Raw genomic sequence first — 25,737 nt, 5'->3', positions numbered from 1 at the left:
CTGATTTAGGGCCCAGAGTTCAACCCACACAGCTGTCAGTAAGTGTGAATGTGTACATGGGTATAGGGAGTATGAATGTTTATATTCATTTACAATGCATGTATAGCGGGCAGCATGAGTTTGGGGGCCCTCATTCAGAAACGTAAGATGGGTGTTGTGGGATGGGAGCCATTAGTAACTGAGGGGTCCCTCCTCTACCACCCATATCACCCCTTACTGAATAACATTATACATGAGTATAAGTACTTACACAGTGTACACAATAAACATATGTACTCAATAAATACTTTCACTTTACACACAAAACCCAGCTGTGTTGCTGAGTGCAGGATAAAAGCCTCTACTTGTGTAGTTGCAGCCTGCAGACCCTCCCCCTCTCTCTGCCCTTACAGCATGGAAGACAGAAGGGTGTATGAGTGGAAGGAAGGCGGTTTTAAGGTGGCACAGAGAGTTTATTAAGGTAGTACTGCAGAACTCAATATACACTGCTCAAAAAAATAAAGGGAGCACTTAAACAACAGAATGCATATCCAAGTAAATCAAACTTCTGTGAAATCAAACTGTCCACCTAGGAAGCCACACTGTTTGACAATCAATTTCACATACTGTTGTGCAAAATGGAATAGACAACAGATGAGAATTATTGGCAATTATCAAGACACACTCAATAAAGGAGTGGTCCTGCAGGTGGGGACCACAGACCACTTCTCAGTACCAATGCATTCTGGCTGATGTTTTGGTCACTTTTGAATGTTGGTTGTGCTTTCACACTCGTGGTAGCATGAGACGGACTCTACAACCCACACAAGTGGCTCAGGTAGTGCAGCTCATCCAGGATGGCACATCAATGTGAGCTGTGGCAAGAAGGTTTGCAGTGTCTGTCAGCGTAGTGTCCAGAGGCTGGAGGCGCTACCAGGAGACAGGCCAGTACACCAGGAGACAAGCAGTGGTCCGTAGGAGGGAAACAACCGAGCATGAGGACCGCTACCTCAGCCTTTGTGCCAGGAGGAACAGGAGGAGCACTGCCAGAGCCTTGCAAAATGACCTCCAGCATGCCACAAATGTGCATGTGTCTGCACAAACAGTTAGAAACTGACTCCATAAGGATGGTCCACGGAGGTGCCCGACGTCCACAGAGGTTGTGCTCACAGCCCAACACCATGCAGGGTGTTTGGCATTTGCCACAGAACACCAGGATTTCATGTTTGCCACTGGTACCCTCTGCTCTTCACAGATGAAAGCAGGTTCACACTGAGCTCATGTGACAGACGTGACAGAGTCTGGAGATGCTGTGGAGAGTGATCTGCTGCTTGCAACATCCTTCAGCAGTTCCTGCAAGATGAGGGCATTGAAGCTGTGGACTGACCCGTCCGTTCCCCAGACATGAATCTGATTGAACACATCTGGGACATCGTGTCTCGCACCATCCACCAACGTCACGTTACACCACAGACTGTCCAGGAGTTAGTGGATGCTTTAGTCCAGGTCTGGGAGGAGATCCCTCAGAAGACCATCCACCACCTTATCAGGAGCATGCCCAGGCATTGTAGGGAGGTCAGACAAGCACGTGGAGGCCACACACACACTACTGAGCATCATTTCCTTGTCTTGAGGCATTTCCACTGAAGTTGAATCAGCCTGTAACTTAATTTTCCACTTTGATTTTGAGCATCATTCCAACTCCAGACCTCTGTGGGTTATTAGTTATGATTTATGTTGATAATTTTTACATTTTATTGTTCTCATAACATTTCACTATGTAATGAATAAATATTTACAACTGGAATATTTCCTTCAGTGATAGCTAGGATGTGGGATTTTAATGTTCCCTTTATTTTTTTGAACAGTGTCTATGTCAATACAAACCTTAATTTATGCTCCAGATTTCAGCTAAATTGTCTCTGCTCCAAACATTCAGGATTCAGGAGCAAGGGGGAGGGTCCACCAGAGGAACGTTGGGTTCTCTGCAGGACCAGTCTGACATTGGTGATATGTAATGGCCGCTCTCTGCTCTTCTGATCTGACTGCAGAACTGTGTATGATTATACATCTGCAGATTCCTCCCATCTTTCATCTCACAGGCAGACAAGGCAGCAATATTGTTGTAATACAGCAGAGCTTAGAGAGCTGCACAAAATGTGTTTGCAAGAAGACAAAGTTTAGTTCTACTGTTCTGTGTTAGTTACTTGTCCCACACTGGTAATGTCCTCTTTAACTTACAATAATCTCTGGGGCAAATTTTCATGTAGATCAGTGTACGGCCCCTAGTTCTGAACAGCTCATAAACATGTAAGAAAAATGTGAATTTCTTTGGATTAAACATCGAATTGCAGATATCAAGGCATCATTTTATTTAGCTTCCTATGTCCTGCATGTCCGTATAGACAGCTTTGGGGGGTTGATCCTACTGACAGATTCCCTTTAAAAACAATGCCTGCTTAGACCATGCTTGGTCAATGCAAAATATTTACTTGCGGTTTTGTCTTTGTCATTTATGCTAATTGCGCTGCAATAATCTATTAATCTAATCAGAATTGTGTCTCCCTCTCAGTTGCTATAGCATTTTGTGGTTGTCAGGTAACACACACTGATTTATCACCTTGCTTTATTGCTGTCTTTTTGTGATGTGATATATTTCGGTTTCACCACTTGAGGGAGTTTGTGGCTACAGATTTGATTAGCTGAATAGATTGCACATAAAGCGGGATGATCTTTGTTGTGCACAAGAGCTCGGAGCTTCCAGGTTTTTATACTAAGAGGATCATTTCAGTTTCTCCATCATTGAGGGGGAAGGAGGAGTCCAGAGGAGACACACTGGTAAGAATAAAACCACCTCCTGGAATACAGAACTGCTGACAGCTGACAGGGGAAGATCCTTGCCAGCTTCACTCATCCTTAGCATTAGTTCAGCTGCAAAAGGAATAGAAGAATCAGATCCGGTAGAAAATAACAATTTGCAACATGAGCAACAAATACGACGTGGTCGTCATTGGAGCGGGCATTTCAGGTGCGTAACAGACACGCTTCATCTTGTATCAACATAATATTTTGACTCAATAAATTGTGTCACTTGTTAGACCAACTTTAGCCCTATCGCCTTTGTTGGTCCTTTATAAATAGAGATCCATGATGAAGATACATAGTAAATATTCCTCTGTTGTCAATTCAAATACTGAGCTTTTCTTTTCTTTACACATTGCTTAATCCACTGTGATCCTGTAGAAACTATCTTTGTAATCCGTCTAGGCTGCAGGGCTCAACCTGACAAAGAACATCAGTGGAGCGAGATTATTGTTTATTTGCAATACATGGGATTTTAAAGAAGGTGCCACTATTCATTATTCAGGATTGTGGGTGCTACAATGATTATCACAGACGTCTAGAAATGTAATACCACAGTTTAACAAGATCCTTTTGTAATCTGTATGGGTGAGATTTGTGGAAGCAGATCACACTGTACTAATTCAACAGCGTTGGGCCTCGCCATTGTGAATAATGAGATATGGTTAAAATATGGTAAGTTTACAAAAGGGACAAGAATGGGCGCAGAAGAACTAAGTTGAGCAATAGAATGGGTACAAAACATACTATATGTAGCAACAAGTTGTAGGTAGCATTCAATATATATGATTAGCTTTGTGGTAGGGTGGAGTCACTCCTTAGAGATCAGCGCTAGAACATGCACTGCTATTCTGAAAAGTAGCCATACACATTAGAGTAATATCAACCAAACCCGCAGATATTAGCAGGTCCCCCCAACCATCTAATGTGTACGAGTGCGACCTCTGGCAGCATATGTTGGGGGAAAGAAAAGATTTGGCTGTTGGATTTTAATAGGTTCAATCTTTTTTGTGTTCAGAGAAAATAAGGAGAGGCTTAGTCCCCTTTCACTATTGCTGTATGAAATGTATGCTTAGATTTAGTTTTTTAAACCCTTTTCAAACCTTATGTTTGCGGTCAAAGGTGTGTATGTTGGAGTAACACTATTAAAATAATTAATTCACATTTTTTTAATATAAAAGGAAAAGATGATCCTTCAAGACTAGCATTTCTTATCCATTTCTTATATTTGAGTACCGTAATTTGTGCAAACTTCAATGAGATGCACAAGTGTCACGCTCTGGATGGGTAAGTTCGGCAGACGACACAACATACACAAACAACGGGATGGAAAAAGGGAGAGGAAGGCCCTAAAAGAAGGGAGCGAGAGATGGGGCACCTCCTAACTACAACCTGTGCTTATCCCTGAGCTCCCCAAACGCCCTATGTGGGTCCTCCCCCCCTCCACCATCATGTGCCTAAGTCCTATCTGTCACCTCATGATTCCCTGGCTAGTGCACTGGCCAACAAGGACACTAACCTCACTGCAGATAGTATCAACACAGGGGAAATGACAAACACAAGACAGACAAGGAAGAGAAAACGATACTTAGCTCTGCTGCCAAGCCCCAAACAGCAGAGGATACAGAACCAGGAACCCAAACTCCACAGTAGCAGCAGATACACTGCTAGCACCAGAGATCAACAAACTCCTAGGCTGATCTTCATAGAATAACTCTATTATGGAATAAATGGCGCTATAATAATAAATAATAATAATAATAATAATAATAATATTACCAACAATCAGCTGATGCATCATGGGATGATTTAAAGGATGGTGGGAGTGGCCACCACCCACACCAGCTGACTAGGAACAAAGCAGCTGCTATCAAGGAAACTGACATTAACCTTTGCTGGTCCAAAAGGAAAAAAGGTTTAAATTATAGCAGAACCAGAGCTGCCACAAATCCAAAAATGAATCATGATAATAAGCCTCTAAAATATTTTTTCTCACCTTTAATTTGTCATAAACCAAAATCTATGCCAATTATTAACTGGAATAGATTTCTATTATAATTTACATCAATTTGTAGCATAAGTTAAAATAAATATGTTAGGCCTTTGTTCACCACATCCCTCCCATTATGCCTTGATCATTTTCTTAGAAAAGTGGTTGGGCCAGCATAAAAACACAAAAAGTCACATTTTTTTGGGAAGAACTATGGATTGTGCAATGAATGAAGACTTTTATATTCCAGAAAACTGGCATAAAGTGCTTGATAAATGCCCACAAAAGACTTGGAATAAAAGTATCTATGTACTTTAGCTATAGCTCCTGCTTCTTCCATTAACTTGCATAATTGTGACTACATGTGTTTTCAGTTGGGAGAGTAGAGAATGCCACTACCATGCACTTCTACCAGCAGCTGATCTATTGGGAGAATTTAAGGACTGATGTATATAAAGTGCTTGATCTTTCTCTCCCCAGAAAGTTTGAAGGCTCCTATACACATTTTATGGTTGGTTGGTCCTTCCGAAATTGACTAGTTTGTTTGTCTTCTTTTTTCTTAAGTGTATGAGAGTTAAAGGGTTATTCTCGTGTTGCAAAATAGGAAGAAAACAATGGACAGTGAGACGTTAAGCAAGTTTGAAATCTACTCTCTATTTCTATCTGTCTCTGTTCTTATGTTATCCCAATTTTCTTTTTTTTGTTTATTGCTTGTTGCCTTGGTTACCAGCCTCTGCTGCTGTCTATGAGCGATGGATGAACATACACAGAGCTTACAAGCTCTTTTCAGCTGAGTTTATAACCACTAACCTGAGGATGGCAGGGATCTCTGAAGCAAATGGTTATCTTATGATCCTCGCCATGTTCAGTCTCACTGTGCTTCTCATGCTGCATATGCAAGACTGATTCATATAGAGGTGATTGACAGGTGTCTATGTACACGAGATGAAGAGACCCATCAATCATCTGCAGCAACAATGGGAAGAGCTGGCTGGCGTTAGAGCTGGATTAGTCTGGTCTCCAACTATTGTCCCTGGTCAGCTCTTCAAAGAATGTTTTCTCTCTGCTTTCTGACATTTTAGAGAATAATATACCAGACTGCAGCCAGTGGTTTGGGCAGCATGAATCAAATAACAGGTTCCCTTTAACCCCTTAGTGACTGAGCCAATTCGGTACTTAATGACTGAGCCAATGACCGGGCCAATTTTTACAATTCTGACCACTGTCACTTTATGGGGTTATAACTCTGGAACGCTTCAACGGATCACACTGATTCTGAGACTGTTTTTTCGTGACATATTGTACTTCATGATAGTGGTAAAATTTCTTAGATATTACTTGCAATTATTTATGGAAAAAACAGAAATATGGCAAAAAAAATTTAAATTTTACAATTTTTCAAACTTTGAATTTTTATGCCCTTAAATCAGAAAGATATGTCACACAAAATAGTTAGTAAATAACATTTCTCACATGTCTACTTTACATCAGCACAATTTTGGAAACAATTTTTTTTGGTTAGGAAGTTATAAGGCTTAAAATTTATAAGTGTTACAAAACCATTTTTTTAGGGACCATCTCACATTTAAAGTCACTTTGAGGGGTGTATATGACAGAAAATACCAAAACTTGACACCATTCTAAAAACTACACCCCTCAAGGTGCTCAAAACCACATTCAAGAAGTTTATTAACCCTTGACGTGCTTCACAGCAACTGAAACAATGTGGAAGGAAAAAATGAACATTTAACTTTTTTTTGCAAACATTTTACTTCAGAACCAATTTTTTTTTTATTTTCACAAGGGTAAAAAGAGAAAATGAACCACAAAATTTGTTGTGCAATTTCTCCTAAATACGCCGATACCCCATATGTGGTAAACCACTGTTTGGGCGCACGGCAGGGCTTGGAAGAGTAGGAGCGCCGTTTGACTTTTTCAATGCAGAATTGGCTGGAATTGAGACAGGACGACATGTCGCATTTGGAGAGCCCCTGATGTGCCTAAACAGTAGAAACCCCCCACAAGTGACACCATTTTGGAAACTAGACCCCTTATGGAACTTATCTAGATGTGTGGTGAGCACGTTAAACCCCCAGGTGCTTCACAGAAGTTTATAACGAAAATAAAAAATCTAATTTTTCTACAAAAATGATTTTTTGCCACCAAATTTTTATTTTCACAAGGGTAACAGGAGAAATTAGACCCCAAAAGTTGTTGTGCAATTTGTCCTGAGTATGCCAATACTCCATATGTGGAGGTAAACCACAGTTTGGGCGCACGGCAGAGCTTGGAAGAGAAGGAATTCCGCTTGACTTTTTCAATGTAGAATTGGCTGTAATTGAGATCGGACGCCATGTCACTTTTGGAGAGCCCCTGATGTGCTTAAACAGAGGAAACCCCCCACAAGTGACCCCATTTTGGAAAATAGACCCTTTAAGGAACTTGTCTAGATGTGTGGTGAGCACTTTAAACCCCCAGGTGTTTCACAGAAGTTTATAACGTAGAGCCGTGAAAATAAAAAATCTAATTTTTTCTACAAAAATGGAGCCCCTTATGTGCCTAAACGGTGGAAACCCCCCACAAGTGACCCTATTTTGGAAACTAGACCCTTTAAGGAACTTGTCTAGATGTGCTCTTTAAACCCCTTGGTGCTTCACAGAAGTTTATAACGTAGAGCCTTGAAAATAAAACATCTAATTTTTTCTACAAAAAATGATATTTTCGCCCCAAAATCTTTATTTTCACAAGGGTAGCAGGAGAAATTAGACCCGAATAGTTGTTGTGCAATTTGTACTGAAAGTGCCGATACCCTATATGTTGAGGTAAACCACAGTTTGGGCACATAGCAGAGCTTGGAAGAGAAGGAGTTCAGTTTGACTTTTTCAATGCAGAATTGGCTGGAATTGAGATTGGACGCCATGTCGCGTTTGGAGAGCCCCTGATGTGACTAAACAGTAGAAAATCCCCACAGGTGACCCCATTTTGGAAACTCAACCCATTAACGAACTTATCTAGATTTGTGGTGAGCACTTTGAACCCCCAAGTGCTTCACAGAAATTTATAACATAGAGCAGTGAAAATAAAAAATCCTTTTTCTTTCCTCAAAAATGATTTTTTAGCTCGCAATTTGTTATTTTCTCATGGGTAACAGGAAAAATTGGACCCCAACATTTGTTGTCCAGTTTGTCCTGAGTACGCTGATACCCCATATGTGGGGGGACCACTGTTTGGGCACACGTCGGGGCTCGGAAGGGAAGTAGTGACGTTTTAAAATGCAGACTTTGATGGAATGTCTGCGGGCATGTTGCATTTGCAGAGCTCCTGATGTGCCTAAACAGTAGAAACCCCCCACAAGTGACCCCATTTGGAAACTAGACCCACCAAAGAGCTTATCTAGATGTGTGGTGAGCACTATGAACCCCCAACTGTTTCACAGAAGTTTATAATGTAGAGACATGAAAATAAAAAAAACATATTTTTTCCACAAAAATGAACTTTTCACCCCAGATTTTTACTTTCACAAGGCTAACAGGAGAAATTGCACCACAAAATTTATTCTGCAATTTATCCTGAGTACGCTGACACCTCATTTGTGGGGGGGACCACTGTTTGGGCGCATGGCAGAGCTCTGAAGGGAAGTGCTCTGTTTTGGAATTCAGACTTTGATGGAATGGTCTGCGGGTGTCACATTGCGTTTGCAGAGCCCCTGATGTACCTAAACAGTAGAAACCCCCCACAAGTGACCCAATTTTAGAAACTAGACCCCCTAAGGAACTTATCTAGATGTGTGGTGAGAACTTTGAACGCCCAAGTGCTTCACAGAAGTTTATAATGCAGAGTCGTGAAAATATATATAGATTTTTGTTCCACAAAAATGATTTTTTTATCCCCCAATTTTTTATTTTCCCAAGGATAACAGGAGAAATTGGACCCCAAAATTTGTTGTCCAATTTGCTCTGAGTACGCTGATACCTCATATGTGGGGGGGACTACTGTTTGGGCACACATCAGGGCTCGGAAGGGAAGTAGTGACGTTTTAAAATGTAGACTTTGATAGAATGGTCTGCGGGTGTCATGTTGCATTTTCAGAGCCCCTGATGTGCCTAAACAGTAGAAACCCCCCACAAGTGACCCCATTTTGGAAACTAGACCCACCAAAGAGCTTATCTAGATGTGTGGTGAGCACTATGAACCCCCAACTGTTTCACAGAAGTTTATAATGTAGAGACATGAAAATAAAAAAATCATTATTTTCCCCACAAACATGAATTTTTAGCCCCAAATTTTTTTTATTTTCGCAAGGGTTACAGGAGAAACTGGACCCCAAAAACGTAGAATCAGTCCTGAGTACGCTGATACCCCGTATTTGGGGGGTAAACCACTGTTTGGGCGCACGGAAAAGCTCAGAAAGGAGGGAGCACCAATTGACTTTTTGAACGCAAAATTGGCTGTCGCGTTTGGAGACCCCCAATTCTAACTCCAACCATAACCCCAACACACCCCTAACGCTAATCCCAACCCAATCCATAACCCTAATGAAAACCCTAACCCCAAAACACCCCTAGCCCTAACCCTATGGCATAACCATAATCACAACCCTAACGCCAAAACACCCCTAACACAAATCACAACCCTAACCCTGATCAAATCCCTAAGCCCAACACACTCCTAATCATAATCTCAACCCTAACCTCAAACCTAACCCTAACCCCAACCCCAACCTTAATTCTAATCCCAAACCTAACCCTAATCCCAAACGTAACCATAATGCCAATCTTAACCCTAATACCAACCCTAACCCTAATCCAAAACCTAATCCCAACTCTAACCCTAATTTTAGCCCCAACCCTAACCCTAACTTTAGCCCCAACCCTAACTTTAGCCCCAACCCTAACCCTAACTTTAGCCCCAACCCTAGCCCTTACCCTAACTTTAGCCCTAACCCTAACCCTAACTTTAGCCCCAGCCCAAACCCTAGCCCTAACCCTAACCCTAGCCCGAACCCTAGCCCTAATCCTATCCCTAACCCTAGCCCTAAACCTATCCCTAACCCTAGCCCTAACCCTAGCCCTAACCCTAGCACTAACCGTAACCCTTATCCCTTGCCCTAACCCTAACCCTAATTGGAAAATAGAAATACATCCTTTTTTTATTTTATCATTTTTTCCTAACTAAGGGGGTGATAAAGGGGGGTTATTTACTATTTTTTTTTATTTTGATCACTGTGATAGGATCTCACAGTGGCCAAAATAAAACAAGAGGAAGAATCTTCTTCTGCCGGCCTGCACATCACGGCGGGCGCACTGCACACTCAGGAGGACCCAGGGACGCCGGTAAGTATGATAGGGTCCCCGAATCCCCCTATTTCTCTGTCCTCTGATTTGCAATCACATCAGAGGACAGAGAATGACACGCAGATTTTTTTTGCGTTTGCCGGTAAACGGTTAATTAAAAACCGACCTCAATCATGTTCTTTGGGGTCTTGGCTACCCCTGGCAGCCGAGACTCCAAAGATCTGCCGGGTGCCGGCCGGCGGGCGCACTGCGCATGCGCCTGCCTTTTTTCCCCCGGAAAAAGATAGCGGTGCCCATCGGGAGGCACGAGGAGCATCGGGGGAGACGGGTAAGTATCAGGGGGCTATCGGGGACCCAATTTCTCTGTCCTCTGATGTGCAATCACATCAGAGGACAGAGAAATTAAATGGGAAATCGTGTTTTTTTTATTGCAGCCGCCGGTAAATGGTTAATTACCGGCGGTCGCAACCCGGGGGTCTGTAAAAACCCCCCAAATCATGTTCTCTGGGGTCTCGGCTACCATTGGCAACCGAGACCTCAGAGAAAATCCGACTCTGGGGGGTGCTATTCACTTTTTCCACAGCGCCATTAATTAACGGCGCTGTGGTTTAAGTACCCTCAACTGCCGCCATTAAAAGGCGTATCGGCGGTCGTTAAGGGGTTAAACTATTTTTTATGTTTTAATTGAAGATATAAAATGGTTTTCTACAGGCCAAATTTTCACTGGAAAATCCTCAAACTATAAAAAAAAATCATACATAGGATTAATGTTTTTTAATTGATGAATGGTTCTGTGTACATCACTATTGACAATCCCATCAGAGCTATACCTTGCAAGGATTTTCTACCCTATACATTCAATGGAAGGTTCTGATACCACTTGTAAAATAGCGCTTACTGCATGTCTTGGGGGACACTCGCTTGGCACGGGATTCAAGCACTCAGGCACGGTTTCACTTAAGCAGGCAATCCGGTTTATTTAATTCCAGCAAAACCAGATAGTGTACAGTCTGTTTCATTACATCCACGAAACATTATAGGACATCAGTCAGTTCATATAGCAGATAAACCTATCTGCCTTTCGTACAACCCCTTTGTCTGAGGTTACTTTCTAGGAGCTCCTGCTCCACACACTGACCTCCTGTCAGTTCTCTCTCCTGGGGAACTGCCTTATGGGGATCACTGTCCTTGTGACCAGGGCACTCACGACAGTCCAGGCCCACCGAAGGTCAGTAGCTCCCCAACACAGTGCCGTCACTGACTCTGCACACAGACCACCCTGTAGTGTCCAGCCTGGACACATGGAAGTCTGTCCACACTGGCAGACTACCAAACACTCACATGTGCCATACACACCTCCATTAGGTAGCCTGTAACAACACCCACAGGTGAGGTAACATCACGTGCGCTGGTCACATGACCATGACATCACTGCAGATGCTCAAACTCCTGCAGGGAAAAGGGTACAGTGAGCGCCCCCACTCAGAGGTGAGGTATATGGGTAGCCAGACCCTTCCATCTCTCATAGCTACCCGCAACCCGGACCCAGGTGCACTAAGCGACATCTTTAGTGTTCACGTGCACTAAAGACAAAATACTCCGGGTTGCATCGCAGGGAGCATCCATCCCTGTGACACATACCTCCCATTAACCACGCATCCACCAGTCACACCGCACCCTGTAAATTGTAGAAGTATGAAGTAACGTTTCTCCTTGTAGAGAGTGACATGGATAAGGAGAACTATAAGCCATTCAACGCTCCTCTGGGAAATTAAATATGTTAATTGTCTCTTCAGAGAGGAAGAGAACTTGAACTAGATCCCAGTCAGAGGCCTTTCTTACAGCCAAATCAGATCTCATGCTTTGCACTGAGGAGGGGCAACACCCCAAAACACATGTGTGCAAATTAAGATTCTGGTTTGGCTTTTATCTTAAAGGGACACTGTCACCTGAATTTGGAGGGAACAATCTTCAGCCATGGAGGCGGGGTTTTGGGGTTTTTGATTCACCCTTTCCTTACCTGGCTGCATGCGAAATCTCTGTCCTCCATAGTACATGCCTGCGCAAGGCAAGATTGCATTGTGCAGGCATATACTACGGAGGACAGAGAATGAACTTCAATCCAATATTGCAGCCAGCATGCAGCCAGCGGGTAAGGTAAGGGTGAATCAAAAACCCCAAAACCCCGCCTCCATGGCTGAAGATTGTTCCCTCCAAATTCAGGTGACAGTGTCCCTTTAAGTCATAATGCCAGGCTCATGACTTTTAGGATTGCTATTTCCAATAGTTGGCAATAGAGATCAAGTCCTCCTTTTATCTGAACAGACAATTTGAATTTAAATTGTAGACATATTATAGTGGTGGGCATTTCTAATCACTACCAAGTTTTAACCCCTTTCTGACCTCGGACGGGATAGTACGTTCGAGGTCAGATCCCTTGCTTTGATGCAGGCTCCTGTGGTGATCCTGCATCAAAGCCAGGACATGTCAGCTGTTTTGAACAGCTGACATGTGCCTGCAATAGCGGCAGGTGGAATCGCGATTCACCCACCGCTATTAACTAGCTAAATACCGCTGTCAAACCCTGATAACGGCATTTATCTACTGTTTCCGGCCATCGGGCCAGAAATGAGCGCATCGCTGACCCCGTCACGTGATCGGGGGTCAGCGATGCGTCGGCATAACAATCAGAGGTCTCCTTGAGACCTCTATAGTTGTTGATGCCGGATTGCTATGAGGGCCACCCTGTGGTCAGCGCTCATAGCAATGCAGGAATTCAGCTACATAGGAGCGATCTGAGCTTCGCTCCTATGTAGCACAGCCAATCGAGTTGTGCCAGCTTCTAGCCTCCCATGGAGGCTATTGAAGCATGGCAAAAGTAAAAAAAAATTAAAAAAATAAATAAACAAAATATAAAAGATTAAATCACCCCCCTTTTGCCCCATTCAAAATAAAATAATCAAAAAATCAAATATACACATATTTAGTATCGCTCCATTCAGAATCGCCCGATCTATCAATAAAAAAAAGGATTAACCTGATCGCTAAACGGCGTAGCGAGAAAAACATTTGAAATGCCAGAATTACTTTTTTTGATCGCCACAACATTGCATTAAAATGTAATAACGGGCGATCAAAAGAATATATCTGCATCAGAATGGTATCATTAAAAAAACCAGCTCAGCGCACAAAAAATAAGCCCTCACCCGACCCCAGATCACGAAAAATGGAGACGCTACCAATATCGGAAAGTTGTGCAATATTTTTTTAGCAAAGTTTGGGATTTTTTTAACCACTTAGATAGAAAATAACCTAGACATGTTTGGTGTCTATGAACTCGTAATGACCAGGAGAATCAAAATGGCAGGTCAGTTTTAGCATTTAGTGAACCTAGTAAAAAAGCCAAACAAAAAACAAGTGTGGGATTGCACTTTTTTTGCAATTTCACCGCACTTGGAATTTTTTTCCCGTTTTCTAGTACATGACATGCTAAAACCAGTGATGTCGTTCAAAAGTACAGCTCGTCCCACAAAAATAATCCCTCACATGGCTATATTGATGGAAAAATAAAAAAGTTATGGCTCTGGGAAGGAAGGGAGCAAAAACGAAAACGAAAAAACTAAAATACCCCGGTTCACGAAGGGGTTAAAACTGGTGCTGGATGCCTCTGGAAAGAATAACACAGTATACTACATAGACTTCCAGTAATTGCCTATAAGATGTAAATTTTTATCATGTGATGGGTAAATATAACCCTAGTGAGATGCTAGAAAATGTTCCCATATGTACCACAATAGTAGGGCCTGTTCCATCTACTGTAATGCATTTGACAAAGAGAGGTATATAACCCATTTCCCTATTTAGACCAACCCAAAATAAAATTTAACATGGTCTTTCCATTGCGTAGTAAGCAGGAAAAAAATAGTGTTCAAATTGCTTTTTTTCCCAATCTACCACAAGAAGCAGTTAATAAAGTGGATCAATAAGCTAAATGTACTCCTACATAGTACTGGAGCGCCCCCTAGGGCAGCGGGGTACTCGGTACCGGGTCCTTCGGTTCTCAAGGGGGATGTCATGGTGGCTGACCTGGTCCGTGGCCCTCGGGACATCCGAGTTAAAGGGGGAAGGTCTTAAAAGGGGAAATGTTCGTGACGCCACCTGTGGTATTCGGTCAGGGTGACCGACGCTGCTTTAAGTGGTCCGCTGGGGTGATGTTATGGCAGCTAGATGGTATACCTTCCCACAGGTGAAGTGTATCCCCATTGCTTCCCAGTGTGTAGATGGTGGATGGTGAAAGGCGCAGTGAAGAACGAGGACACAAGTTTGCATTCTCTTTACCTTTTACTGAAGGCTTCAGCATCCACAGTCCAGGGTACCAGACCACAGGACAGGCAGAGTCCGACCGGTTTGGAGGCAAATCCAGAGTCCCCTTGTCCAGGTAGAAATCAGTAGCCTTCCTCTAGAAGGTGTTGTAGTACCTGCTAAGCGTCTCATAAGGTCCTCACAGATGTTGTAGGTGTTATGTTTCTCTCTCTGTCCCCCAGATGGATAGGACAAACCCATATGACCGGTGGCTTGAGGCTTTTTACAGGGACTCTATCATGCCCCAGCCTCTAAGCGGTGCCACCTTGCCTCCTGGGTATAGGGCAGGCAGGTAACTTGAAATTAACTATCCTGACGGTCTCTGGAGCAAGGCAAAAAGGACTGTTGCTCCCTCGGTGTTCCGGCTAGCGGGATCTTTCGCCTCAGAAGGAGGCAGTCTGTGCAGGGCAGAACTCCTCTGATATCCACTCCTTTGCTACGACTTCTTCACGCTCTCTACAATACAGTTCTCCATCTGTGCCTCTTTCTGGAAGCTGCCGCACTCAGGGCAGGCACAGCTCCGTGTCCTTCTGTCTCGACCTCTGACAGGATTCCACCCCTGTCAGGGACCAACTAACTGAGCGAAGCTCAGCCAGCAACTAACTAACTTCCTCCCCAGGCAACCAGTTTTACCTAAGTGTGAAGAGTGCCCTAATAAATAGGAGCATAGCTCCCACTGGTGGCCTGGAGTGCAAAATGTGTTGCATGTTTGTGATATCTGGATTCAGTTGTCCTTCTTTGCCTCCAAACGTAACACCACTCCCCGCTAGAGGAGAATGATATTACTGCAATGACCAGGACCCTGGGGTGCTGCAGTACCACTGAAAAATTATACTTGCATCTAAAAAAACACACCAACATACAGGTATTTAAATGAAAAATAAAATATATAAATAAAAAAGGTTAAAGAGGTTGTTGACTACTTTTTGATTGACGATCTTTCCTAAGGATTGGTCATCAATGTCTGATCTGGCCTTCTGTTATGTTTGCTAATGACAGGTGTTATGAAGGCAATCCAGAAACACAGTGTGCTTAGCGATCAGAGCGCACACAGTGATCTGACAAATACCCAAATATACAAGAACGAGCTCTGAGACGTGGAAACTCTGTAGACTGCACACCTGATCCTATCCTAAACACAACTAAAAGCGGCTGTGGATTGCGCCTAACAACTACCTAGGCAACTCGGCACAGCCTAAGAAACTAACTAGCCTGAAGATAGAAAAATAGGCCTGACTTGCCCCAGAGAAATTCCCCAAAGGAAAAGGCAGCCCCCCACATATAATGACTGTGAGTAAGATGAAAAGACAAAACGTAGGGATGAAATAGATTCAGCAAAGTGGGGCCCGATATTCTAGGACAGAGCGAGGACAGTAAAGCGAACTTTGCAGTCTACAAAAAACCCTAAAGCAAAACCACTCAAAGGGGGCAAAAAAAAACCACCGTGCCGAACTAACGGCACGGCGGTACACCCTTTGCGTCTCAGAGCTTCCAGCAAAACAAAAGACAAGCTGGACAGAAAAAAAGCAACAAAAAAAAAGCAAAAAGCACTTAGCTATACAGAGCAGCAGGTCACAGGAACAATCAGGAGAAGCTCAGATCCAACACTGAAACATTGACAAGGAGCAAGGATAGCAGCATCAGGCGGAGTTAAGTAATGAAGCAGTTAACGAGCTCACCAGAACACCTGAGGGAGGAAGCTCAGAAGCTGCAGTACCACTTGTGACCACAGGAGTGAATTCAGCCACAGAATTCACAACAGTACCCCCCCTTGAGGAGGGGTCACCGAACCCTCACCAGAGCCCCCAGGCCGACCAGGATGAGCCGCATGAAAGGCACGAACAAGATAGGAAGCATGAACATCACAGTCAAAAACCCAGGAATTATCTTCCTGAGCATAACCCTTCCACTTAACCAGATACTGGAGTTTCCGTCTAGAAACACGAGAATCCAAAATCTTCTCCACAATATACTCCAATTCCCCCTCCACCAAAACCGGGGCAGGAGGCTCAACAGATGGAACCATAGGTGCCACGTATCTCCGCAACAACGACCTATGGAATACATTATGTATGGAAAAGGAGTCTGGGAGGGTCAAACGAAAAGACACAGGATTGAGAACCTCAGAAATCCTATACGGACCAATAAAACGAGGTTTAAATTTAGGAGAGGAAACCTTCATAGGAATATGACGAGAAGATAACCAAACCAGATCCCCAACACGAAGTCGGGGACCCACACGGCGTCTGCGATGAGCTTTCTCCTGGGACAAGATCAAATTGTCCACTACCTGAGTCCAGATCTGCTGCAACCTATCCACCACAGAATCCACACCAGGACAGTCCGAAGACTCAACCTGTCCTGAAGAGAAACGAGGATGGAACCCAGAATTGCAAAAAAATGGAGAAACCAAGGTAGCCGAGCTGGCCCGATTATTAAGGGCGAACTCAGCCAACGGCAAAAAGGACACCCAATCATCCTGGTCTGCAGAAACAAAACATCTCAGATATGTTTCCAAGGTCTGATTGGTTCGTTCGGTCTGGCCATTAGTCTGAGGATGGAAAGCCGAGGAAAAGGATAGGTCAATGCCCATCCTACCACAAAAGGCTCGCCAAAACCTTGAAACAAACTGGGAACCTCTGTCAGAAACAATATTCTCAGGAATGCCATGCAACCGAACCACATGCTGAAAGAACAAAGGTACCAAATCAGAGGAGGAAGGCAATTTAGCCAAGGGCACCAGATGGACCATTTTAGAAAAGCGATCACAGACCACCCAAATGACTGACATCTTTTGAGAAACGGGAAGGTCAGAAATGAAATCCATCGAAATATGTGTCTAAGGCCTCTTTGGGACCGGCAAGGGCAAAAGCAACCCACTGGCACGAGAACAGCAGGGCTTAGCCCTAGCACAAATCCCACAGGACTGCACAAAAGTACGTACATCCCGTGACAGAGATGGCCACCAGAAGGTTCTAGCCACTAACTCTCTGGTACCAAAGATTCCAGGATGACCAGCCAACACCGAACAATGAAGTTCAGAGATAAGTTTATTAGTCCACCTATCAGGGACGAACAATTTCTCTGCTGGACAACGATCAGGTTTATTCGCCTGAAATTTTTGCAGCACCCGCCGCAAATCAGGGGAGATGGCAGACACAATGACTCCTTCCTTGAGGATACCCGCTGGCTCAGATAAACCCGGAGAGTCGGGCACAAAACTCCTAGACAGAGCATCCGCCTTCACATTTTTAGAGCCCGGAAGGTACGAAATCACAAAGTCGAAGCGGGCAAAAAATAACGACCAACGGGCCTGTCTAGGATTCAAGCGCTTGGCAGACTCGAGATAAGTCAAGTACTTATGATCAGTCAATACCACCACGCGATGCTTAGCTCCTTCAAGCCAATGACGCCACTCCTCGAATGCCCACTTCATGGCCAGCAACTCTCGATTGCCCACATCATAATTACGCTCAGCGGGCGAAAACTTCCTGGAAAAGAAAGCACATGGTTTCATCACTGAGCAATCAGAACCTCTCTGTGACAAAACCGCCCCTGCTCCAATCTCAGAAGCATCAACCTCGACCTGGAACGGAAGAGAAACATCTGGCTGACACAACACAGGGGCAGAACAAAAACGACGCTTCAACTCCTGAAAAGCTTCCACAGCAGCAGAAGACCAATTAACCAAATCAGCACCCTTCTTGGTCAAATCGGTCAATGGTTTGGCAATGCTAGAAAAATTACAGATGAAGCGACGATAAAAATTAGCAAAGCCCAGGAACTTTTGCAGACTTTTCAGAGATGTCGGCTGAATCCAATCCTGGATGGCTTGGACCTTAACTGGATCCATCTCGATAGTAGAAGGGGTAAAGATGAACCCCAAAAATGAAACTTTCTGCACACCGAAGAGACACTTTGATCCCTTCACAAACAAAGAGTTAGCACGCAGGACCTGAAAAACCATTCTGACCTGCTTCACATGAGACTCCCAATCATCTGAGAAGATCAAAATGTCATCCAAGTAAACAATCAGGAATTTATCCAGATACTCACGGAAGATGTCATGCATAAAAGACTGAAACACAGATGGAGCATTGGCAAGTCCGAACGGCATCACTAGATACTCAAAATGACCCTCGGGCGTATTGAATGCAGTTTTCCATTCATCTCCTTGCCTGATTCTCACCAGATTATACGCACCACGAAGATCTATCTTAGTGAACCAACTAGCCCCCTTAATCCGAGCAAACAAGTCAGATAACAATGGCAAGGGATACTGAAATTTAACAGTGATCTTATTAAGAAGGCGGTAATCAATACACGGTCTCAGCGAACCATCCTTCTTGGCTACAAAGAAGAACCCTGCTCCCAGTGGTGATGACGATGGGCGATTTTGTCCCTTCTCCAGGGATTCCTTCACATAACTGCGCATAGCGGCGTGTTCGGGCACGGATAAATTAAATAATCGACCTTTAGGAAATTTACTACCAGGAGTCAAATTGATAGCACAATCACAATCCCTATGCGGAGGTAGAGCATCGGACTTGGGCTCTTCAAATACATCCTGATAATCAGACAAGAACTCTGGGACCTCAGAAGGGGTGGATGACGAAATCGACAAAAATGGAACATCACCATGTACCCCCTGACAACCCCAGCTGGATACAGACATGGAATTCCAATACAATACTGGATTATGGGTTTGTAGCCATGGCAACCCCAACACGACCACATCATGCAGATTATGCAACACCAGAAAGCGAATAACTTCCTGATGTGCAGGTGCCATGCACATGGTAAGCTGGGCCCAGTATTGAGCTTTATTCTTGGCCAAAGGTGTAGCATCAATTCCTCTCAATGGAATAGGACACCGCAAAGGCTCCAAGAAAAACCCACAACGTTTAGCATAATCCAAATCCATCAGATTCAGGGCAGCGCCCGAATCCACAAACGCCATGACAGAAAACGACGACAAAGAGCATATCAAGGTAATGGACAGAAGGAATTTGGACTGTACAGTACCAATGACGGCAGACCTAGCGGACCGCTTAGTGCGCTTAGGACAATCAGAAATAGCATGAGTGGAATCACCACAGTAGAAACACAGACCATTCAGACGTCTGTATTCCTGCCGTTCAACTCTAGTCATAGTCCTATCGCACTGCATAGGCTCAGGTTTAACCTCAGGCAGTACCGCCAAATGGTGCACAGATTTACGCTCGCGCAAGCGTCGACCGATCTGAATGGCCAAAGACAAAGACTCATTCAAACCAGCAGGCATAGGAAATCCCACCATGACATCCTTAAGAGCCTCAGAGAGACCCTTTCTGAACAAAGCTGCCAGCGCAGATTCATTCCACTGAGTGAGTACTGACCATTTCCTAAATTTCTGACAATATACTTCTATATCATCCTGACCCTGGCACAAAGCCAGCAAATTTTTCTCAGCCTGATCCACTGAATTATGCTCATCGTACAGCAATCCGAGCGCCAGGAAAAACGCATCGACACTACTCAATGCAGGGTCTCCTGGCGCAAGAGAAAATGCCCAGTCTTGAGGGTCGCCGCGCAAAAAAGAAATAATAATCAAAACCTGTTGAATAGGATTACCAGAAGAATGAGGTTTCAAGGCCAGAAATAGCTTACAATTATTTTTGAAACTTAGAAACTTAGTTCTATCTCCAAAAAACAAATCAGGAATAGGAATTCTTGGTTCTAACATAGATTTCTGATCAATAGTATCTTGAATTTTTTGTACATTTATAACGAGATTATCCATTGAAGAGCACAGACCCTGAATATCCATGTCCACACCTGTGTCCAGAATCACCCAAATGTCTAGGGGAAAAAAAAAAAAAAGTGAACACAGAGCAGAAAAAAAAAAAATGATGTCAGAACTTTTTCTTTCCCTCTATTGAGAATCATTAGTTTGGCTCCTTGTACTGTTATGTTTGCTAATGACAGGTGTTATGAAGGCAATCCAGAAACACAGTGTGCTTAGCGATCAGAGCGCACACAGTGATCTGACAAATACCCAAAAATACAAGAACGAGCTCTGAGACGTGGAAACTCTGTAGACTGCACACCTGATCCTATCCTAAACACAACTAAAAGCGGCTGTGGATTGCGCCTAACAACTACCTAGGCAACTCGGCACAGCCTAAGAAACTAGCTAGCCTGAAGATAGAAAAATAGGCCTGACTTGCCCCAGAGAAATTCCCCAAAGGAAAAGGCAGCCCCCCACATATAATGACTGTGAGTAAGATGAAAAGACAAAACGTAGGGATGAAATAGATTCAGCAAAGTGGGGCCCGATATTCTAGGACAGAGCGAGGACAGTAAAGCGAACTTTGCAGTCTACAAAAAAACCCTAAAGCAAAACCACGCAAAGGGGGCAAAAAAAAACCACCGTGCCGAACTAACGGCACGGCGGTACACCCTTTGCGTCTCAGAGCTTCCAGCAAAACAAAAGACAAGCTGGACAGAAAAAAAGCAACAAAAAAAAAGCAAAAAGCACTTAGCTATACAGAGCAGCAGGTCACAGGAACAATCAGGAGAAGCTCAGATCCAACACTGAAACATTGACAAGGAGCAAGGATAGCAGCATCAGGCGGAGTTAAGTAATGAAGCAGTTAACGAGCTCACCAGAACACCTGAGGGAGGAAGCTCAGAAGCTGCAGTACCACTTGTGACCACAGGAGTGAATTCAGCCACAGAATTCACAACAGCCTTCCTCCAGAAGTACTCTCTAGTGGAGCTGTGTTGTGGATTCTGTTTTTGGGCTCCCTCTGGTGGTTACAGATGGTACTGGGTGACTTGTGTTCTCTGCGGTCTCTGGTGTCCACCTGTTCTATCAGGATATGGGAGTTTCCTATTTAACCTGGCTTTCTTGTCATTTCCTCGCCGGCTATCAATGTAATCAGTGTGTCTTGTTACCTCTGCTTCCCGCTTCTGTATTCTTCAGGACAAGCTAAGTTTTTGATTTTCCTGTTACACGTTTTGCTTAATTTTTGTCTTAGTCCAGCTTGCAGATATGTGATTCCTTTTTGCTGGTTGCTCTAGTGGGCTGATATTACTCCTCATGTTCCATGAGTTGGAACATGAGTTCAAATAATTTCAGGATGGTTTTTTGTAGGGTTTTTCGCTGACCGCGCAGTTCACTTTTGTATCCTCTGCTATCTAGCTTTAGCGGGCCTCATTTTGCTGAATCTGTTTTCATAACTACGTATGTGCTTTCCTCTCATTTCACCGTCATTACATGTGGGGGCTGCTATTTCTGTGGGGTGTTTCTCTGGAGGCAAGAGAGGTCTGTGTTTCTTCTAATAGGGAAAGTTAGTTCTTCGGCTGGCGCGAGACGTCTAGAATCATCGTAGGCACGTTCCCCGGCTACAGCTAGTTGTGTGTTGAGGTTCAGGATCGCGGTCAGCTCAGTTTCCATCACCCTAGAGCTTGATTTGTTTTTTGTGCTTGTCCTTTTGTGATCCCCTGCCATTGGGATCATGACAGTATAGCCGGCCAAAAAGAGGTTATCGTATTGGCTGAAGTAGGAGGAAAAGTAGTCTGAGGAAGTTTTTTTTTTTTTCCCTCAGAGTTTGCTGCATAGCCTTAATTGCAGCCTGGCTGCGTCTTACCTCCTCTTAATCCTTGAATGGCTCTGATCTCAGCTGTTTATCATGGATGTCCAGAGTTTGGCTTCCAGCCTGAATAATCTTGCTGCTAAGGTTCAAAATATACAAGATTTTGTTGTACATGCTCCTATGTCTGAACCTAGAATTCCTATCCCAGAGTTTTTTTCTGGAGATAGATCTAGTTTTCTGAATTTTAGGAACAATTGCAAGTTGTTTCTTTCTTTGAAATCTCGCTCTTCTGGAGACCCTGCTCAGCAAGTCAAGATTGTTATATCTTTCCTGCGGGGTGACCCTCAGAATTGGGCATTTGCATTGGCACCAGGGGATCCTGCGTTGCTCAATGTGGATGCGTTTTTTCTGGCATTGGGTTTGCTCTATGAGGAACCTAACCTAGAGATTCAGGCTGAAAAAGCTTTATTGGCTCTCTCTCAGGGGCAAGATGAAGCAGAAATATATTGTCAGAAATTTCGGAAATGGTCGGTGCTTACTCAGTGGAATGAGTGCGCCCTGGCTGCAAGATTCAGAGATGGCCTTTCTGAGGCCATTAAAGATGTCATGGTGGGGTTCCCTGCGCCTACAGGTCTGAATGAGTCTATGACTATGGCTATTCAGATTGATCGGCGTTTACGGGAGCGCAAACCTGTGCACCATTTGGCGGTGTCTTCTGAACAGGCACCTGAGACAATGCAATGTGATAGAATTCAGTCCAGAAGTGAACGGCAAAACTATAGGCGGAAAAATGGGTTGTGTTTTTATTGTGGTGATTCAGCTCATGTTATATCAGCGTGCTCTAAACGCACAAAAAAGGTTGATAAGTCTGTTGCCATTAGTACTTTACAGTCTAAGTTCATTCTGTCTGTGACTCTGATTTGTTCATTATCAGCCATTTCCGTCGATGCCTATGTGGATTCAGGCGCTGCCCTGAGTCTTATGGATTGGTCATTTGCCAACCGCTGTGGGTTTAGTCTGGAGCCTCTGGAAGTCCTTATTCCTTTGAAAGGAATTGACTCTACACCTTTGGCTATGAATAAACCTCAGTACTGGACACAAGTGACCATGCGTATGACTCCCGTTCATCAGGAGGTGATTCGCTTCCTGGTACTGTATAATTTACATGATGTCTTAGTGCTTGGTCTGCCATGGTTACAAACTCATAACCCAGTCTTGGACTGGAAAACGATGTCTGTGTTATGCTGGGGATGTCAGGGGGTTCATGATGATGCACCTCCGATTTCTATCGCTTCATCTACTCCTTCTGAGGTTCCGGTATTTTTGTCTGATTATCGGGATGTTTTTGAGGAGCCTAAGCTCAATTCGCTTCCTCCTCACAGGGATTGCGATTGTGCTATAGATTTGATTCCTGGCAGTAAATTTCCTAAAGGTCGTTTGTTCAATCTGTCAGTGCCAGAGCATACTGCTATGCGGGATTATGTTAAGGAGTCCTTGGAAAAGGGACATATCCGTCCATCTTCGTCCCCTTTGGGAGCAGGTTTTTTTTTTGTGGCCAAAAAAGATGGTTCCTTGAGGCCTTGTATAGATTACCGTCTTTTGAATAAGATTACAGTTAAATATCAGTATCCTTTGCCATTGTTGACTGATTTGTTCGCTCGCATTAAGGGGGCTAAATGGTTCACTAAGATTGATCTTCGGGGTGCGTATAATCTTGTGCGGATAAAGCAGGGTGATGAGTGGAAAACCGCATTTAATACGCCTGAGGGCCATTTTGAGTATTTGGTGATGCCTTTTGGACTTTCTAATGCTCCTTCTGTCTTCCAGTCCTTTATGCACGATATTTTCCGTGAATATCTGGATAAATTTATGATTGTGTATTTGGATGATGTTTTGGTTTTTTCGGATGACTGGGAGTCCCATGTTCAGCAGGTCAGGAAGGTGTTTCAGGTCCTGCAGGCCAATTCTTTGTTTGTAAAAGGTTCAAAGTGTCTCTTTGGAGTCCAGAAGATTTCTTTTTTGGGGTATATTTTTTCCCCTTCTACTATTGAGATGGATCCCGTCAAGGTTCAGGCTATTTGTGACTGGACGCAGCCTACATCTCTTAAGAGTCTACGGAAGTTCTTGGGCTTTGCTAATTTTTATCGTCGTTTCATAACTAATTTTTCTAGTGTTGTTAAGCCTTTGACGGATTTGACTAAGAAGAGTGCTGATGTTGCTGATTGGTCTCCTGCGGCTGTGGAGGCCTTTCAGGAACTTAAGCGCCGGTTTTCTTCTGCTCCTGTGTTGCGTCAGCCAGATGTTTCGCTTCCTTTTCAGGTTGAGGTTGATGCTTCCGAGATTGGAGCGGGGGCGGTTTTGTCACAGAGAAGCTCCGATTGCTCAGTGATGAAGCCATGTGCGTTCTTTTCTAGAAAGTTTTCGCCCACTGAGCGGAATTATGATGTTGGTAATCGGGAGCTTTTGGCCATGAAGTGGGCATTTGAGGAGTGGCGTCATTGGCTTGAGGGTGCTAGACATCGTGTGGTGGTCTTGACTGATCACAAAAATCTGATTTACCTTGAGTCTGCCAAGCGTCTGAATCCTAGACAGGCTCGTTGGTCACTGTTTTTCTCCCGTTTCGATTTTGTGGTTTCATACCTGCCAGGTTCAAAGAATGTGAAGGCGGATGCTCTTTCTAGGAGTTTTGTGCCTGACTCCCCTGGAAATTCTGAGCCCACTGGTATCCTTAGGGATGGGCTGATTTTGTCGGCTGTCTCCCCAGACTTGCGACGTGCTTTGCAGGAGTTTCAGGCGGATAAACCTGATCGTTGTCCGCCTGAAAGACTGTTTGTTCCGGATAATTGGACCAGTAGAGTCATCTCCGAGGTCCATTCTTCTGCATTGGCAGGTCATCCTGGAATATTTGGTACTAGAGACTTGGTGGCCAGGTCTTTTTGGTGGCCTTCCTTGTCGAGGGATGTGCGTTCTTTTGTGCAGTCTTGTGAAGTTTGCGCTCGGGCTAAGCCTTGCTGTTCTCGGGCCAGTGGATTGTTGTCACCTTTGCCTATTCCGAAGAGGCCTTGGACATTTCCATGGACTTTATTTCGGATCTCCCTGTCTCTCAAAAAATGTCCGTCATCTGGGTTGTGTGTGACCGCTTTTCTAAGATGGTTCATCTGGTACCCTTGCCTAAGTTGCCTTCCTCCTCTGAGTTGGTCCCTCTGTTTTTTCAGAACGTGGTTCGTTTGCATGGGATTCCGGAGAACATCGTTTCTGACAGGGGATCCCAGTTTGTGTCTAGATTTTGGCGGACGTTCTGTGCTAAGATGGGCATTGATTTGTCCTTTTCGTCTGCATTCCATCCTCAGACGAATGGCCAGACGGAACGAACTAATCAGACCTTGGAAACTTATTTAAGGTGTTTTGTTTCTGCTGATCAAGATGACTGGGTTACCTTTTTGCCGCTTGCCGAATTTGCCCTTAATAATCGGGCTAGTTCTGCTACCTTGGTTTCTCCTTTCTTTTGTAATTCGGGGTTTCATCCTCGTTTTTCCTCTGGTCAGGTGGAGCCTTCTGATTGTCCTGGAGTGGACATGGTGGTGGATAGGTTGCATCAGATTTGGAGTCATGTGGTGGACAATTTGAAGTTGTCCCAGGAGAGGGCTCAGCAGTTTGCTAATCGCCGTCG

The 25,737-nt window shown here is 44.1% G+C and overlaps 1 protein-coding gene across 1 annotated transcript in view; it reads left to right on the top strand.

The window, feature by feature from the left end:
• Positions 1–2,715: 2,715 nt before the first annotated feature.
• LOC138673071 (amine oxidase [flavin-containing] B-like) overlaps positions 2,716–25,737 on the top strand; it is a 301,571-nt gene continuing 278,549 nt past the window's right edge. Inside the window, exon 1 of the mRNA XM_069761652.1 lies at positions 2,716–3,007. Within this exon, the coding sequence (XP_069617753.1) occupies positions 2,962–3,007 (46 nt within the window). The 5' untranslated portion in view covers positions 2,716–2,961. The remainder of the gene's footprint in view (positions 3,008–25,737) is intronic.

This window comes from Ranitomeya imitator, chromosome 3, assembly GCF_032444005.1.
Source record: "Ranitomeya imitator isolate aRanImi1 chromosome 3, aRanImi1.pri, whole genome shotgun sequence".
Lineage (NCBI taxonomy): Eukaryota > Metazoa > Chordata > Amphibia > Anura > Dendrobatidae > Ranitomeya > Ranitomeya imitator.
This window is presented reverse-complemented; position numbering and strand designations above follow the sequence as displayed.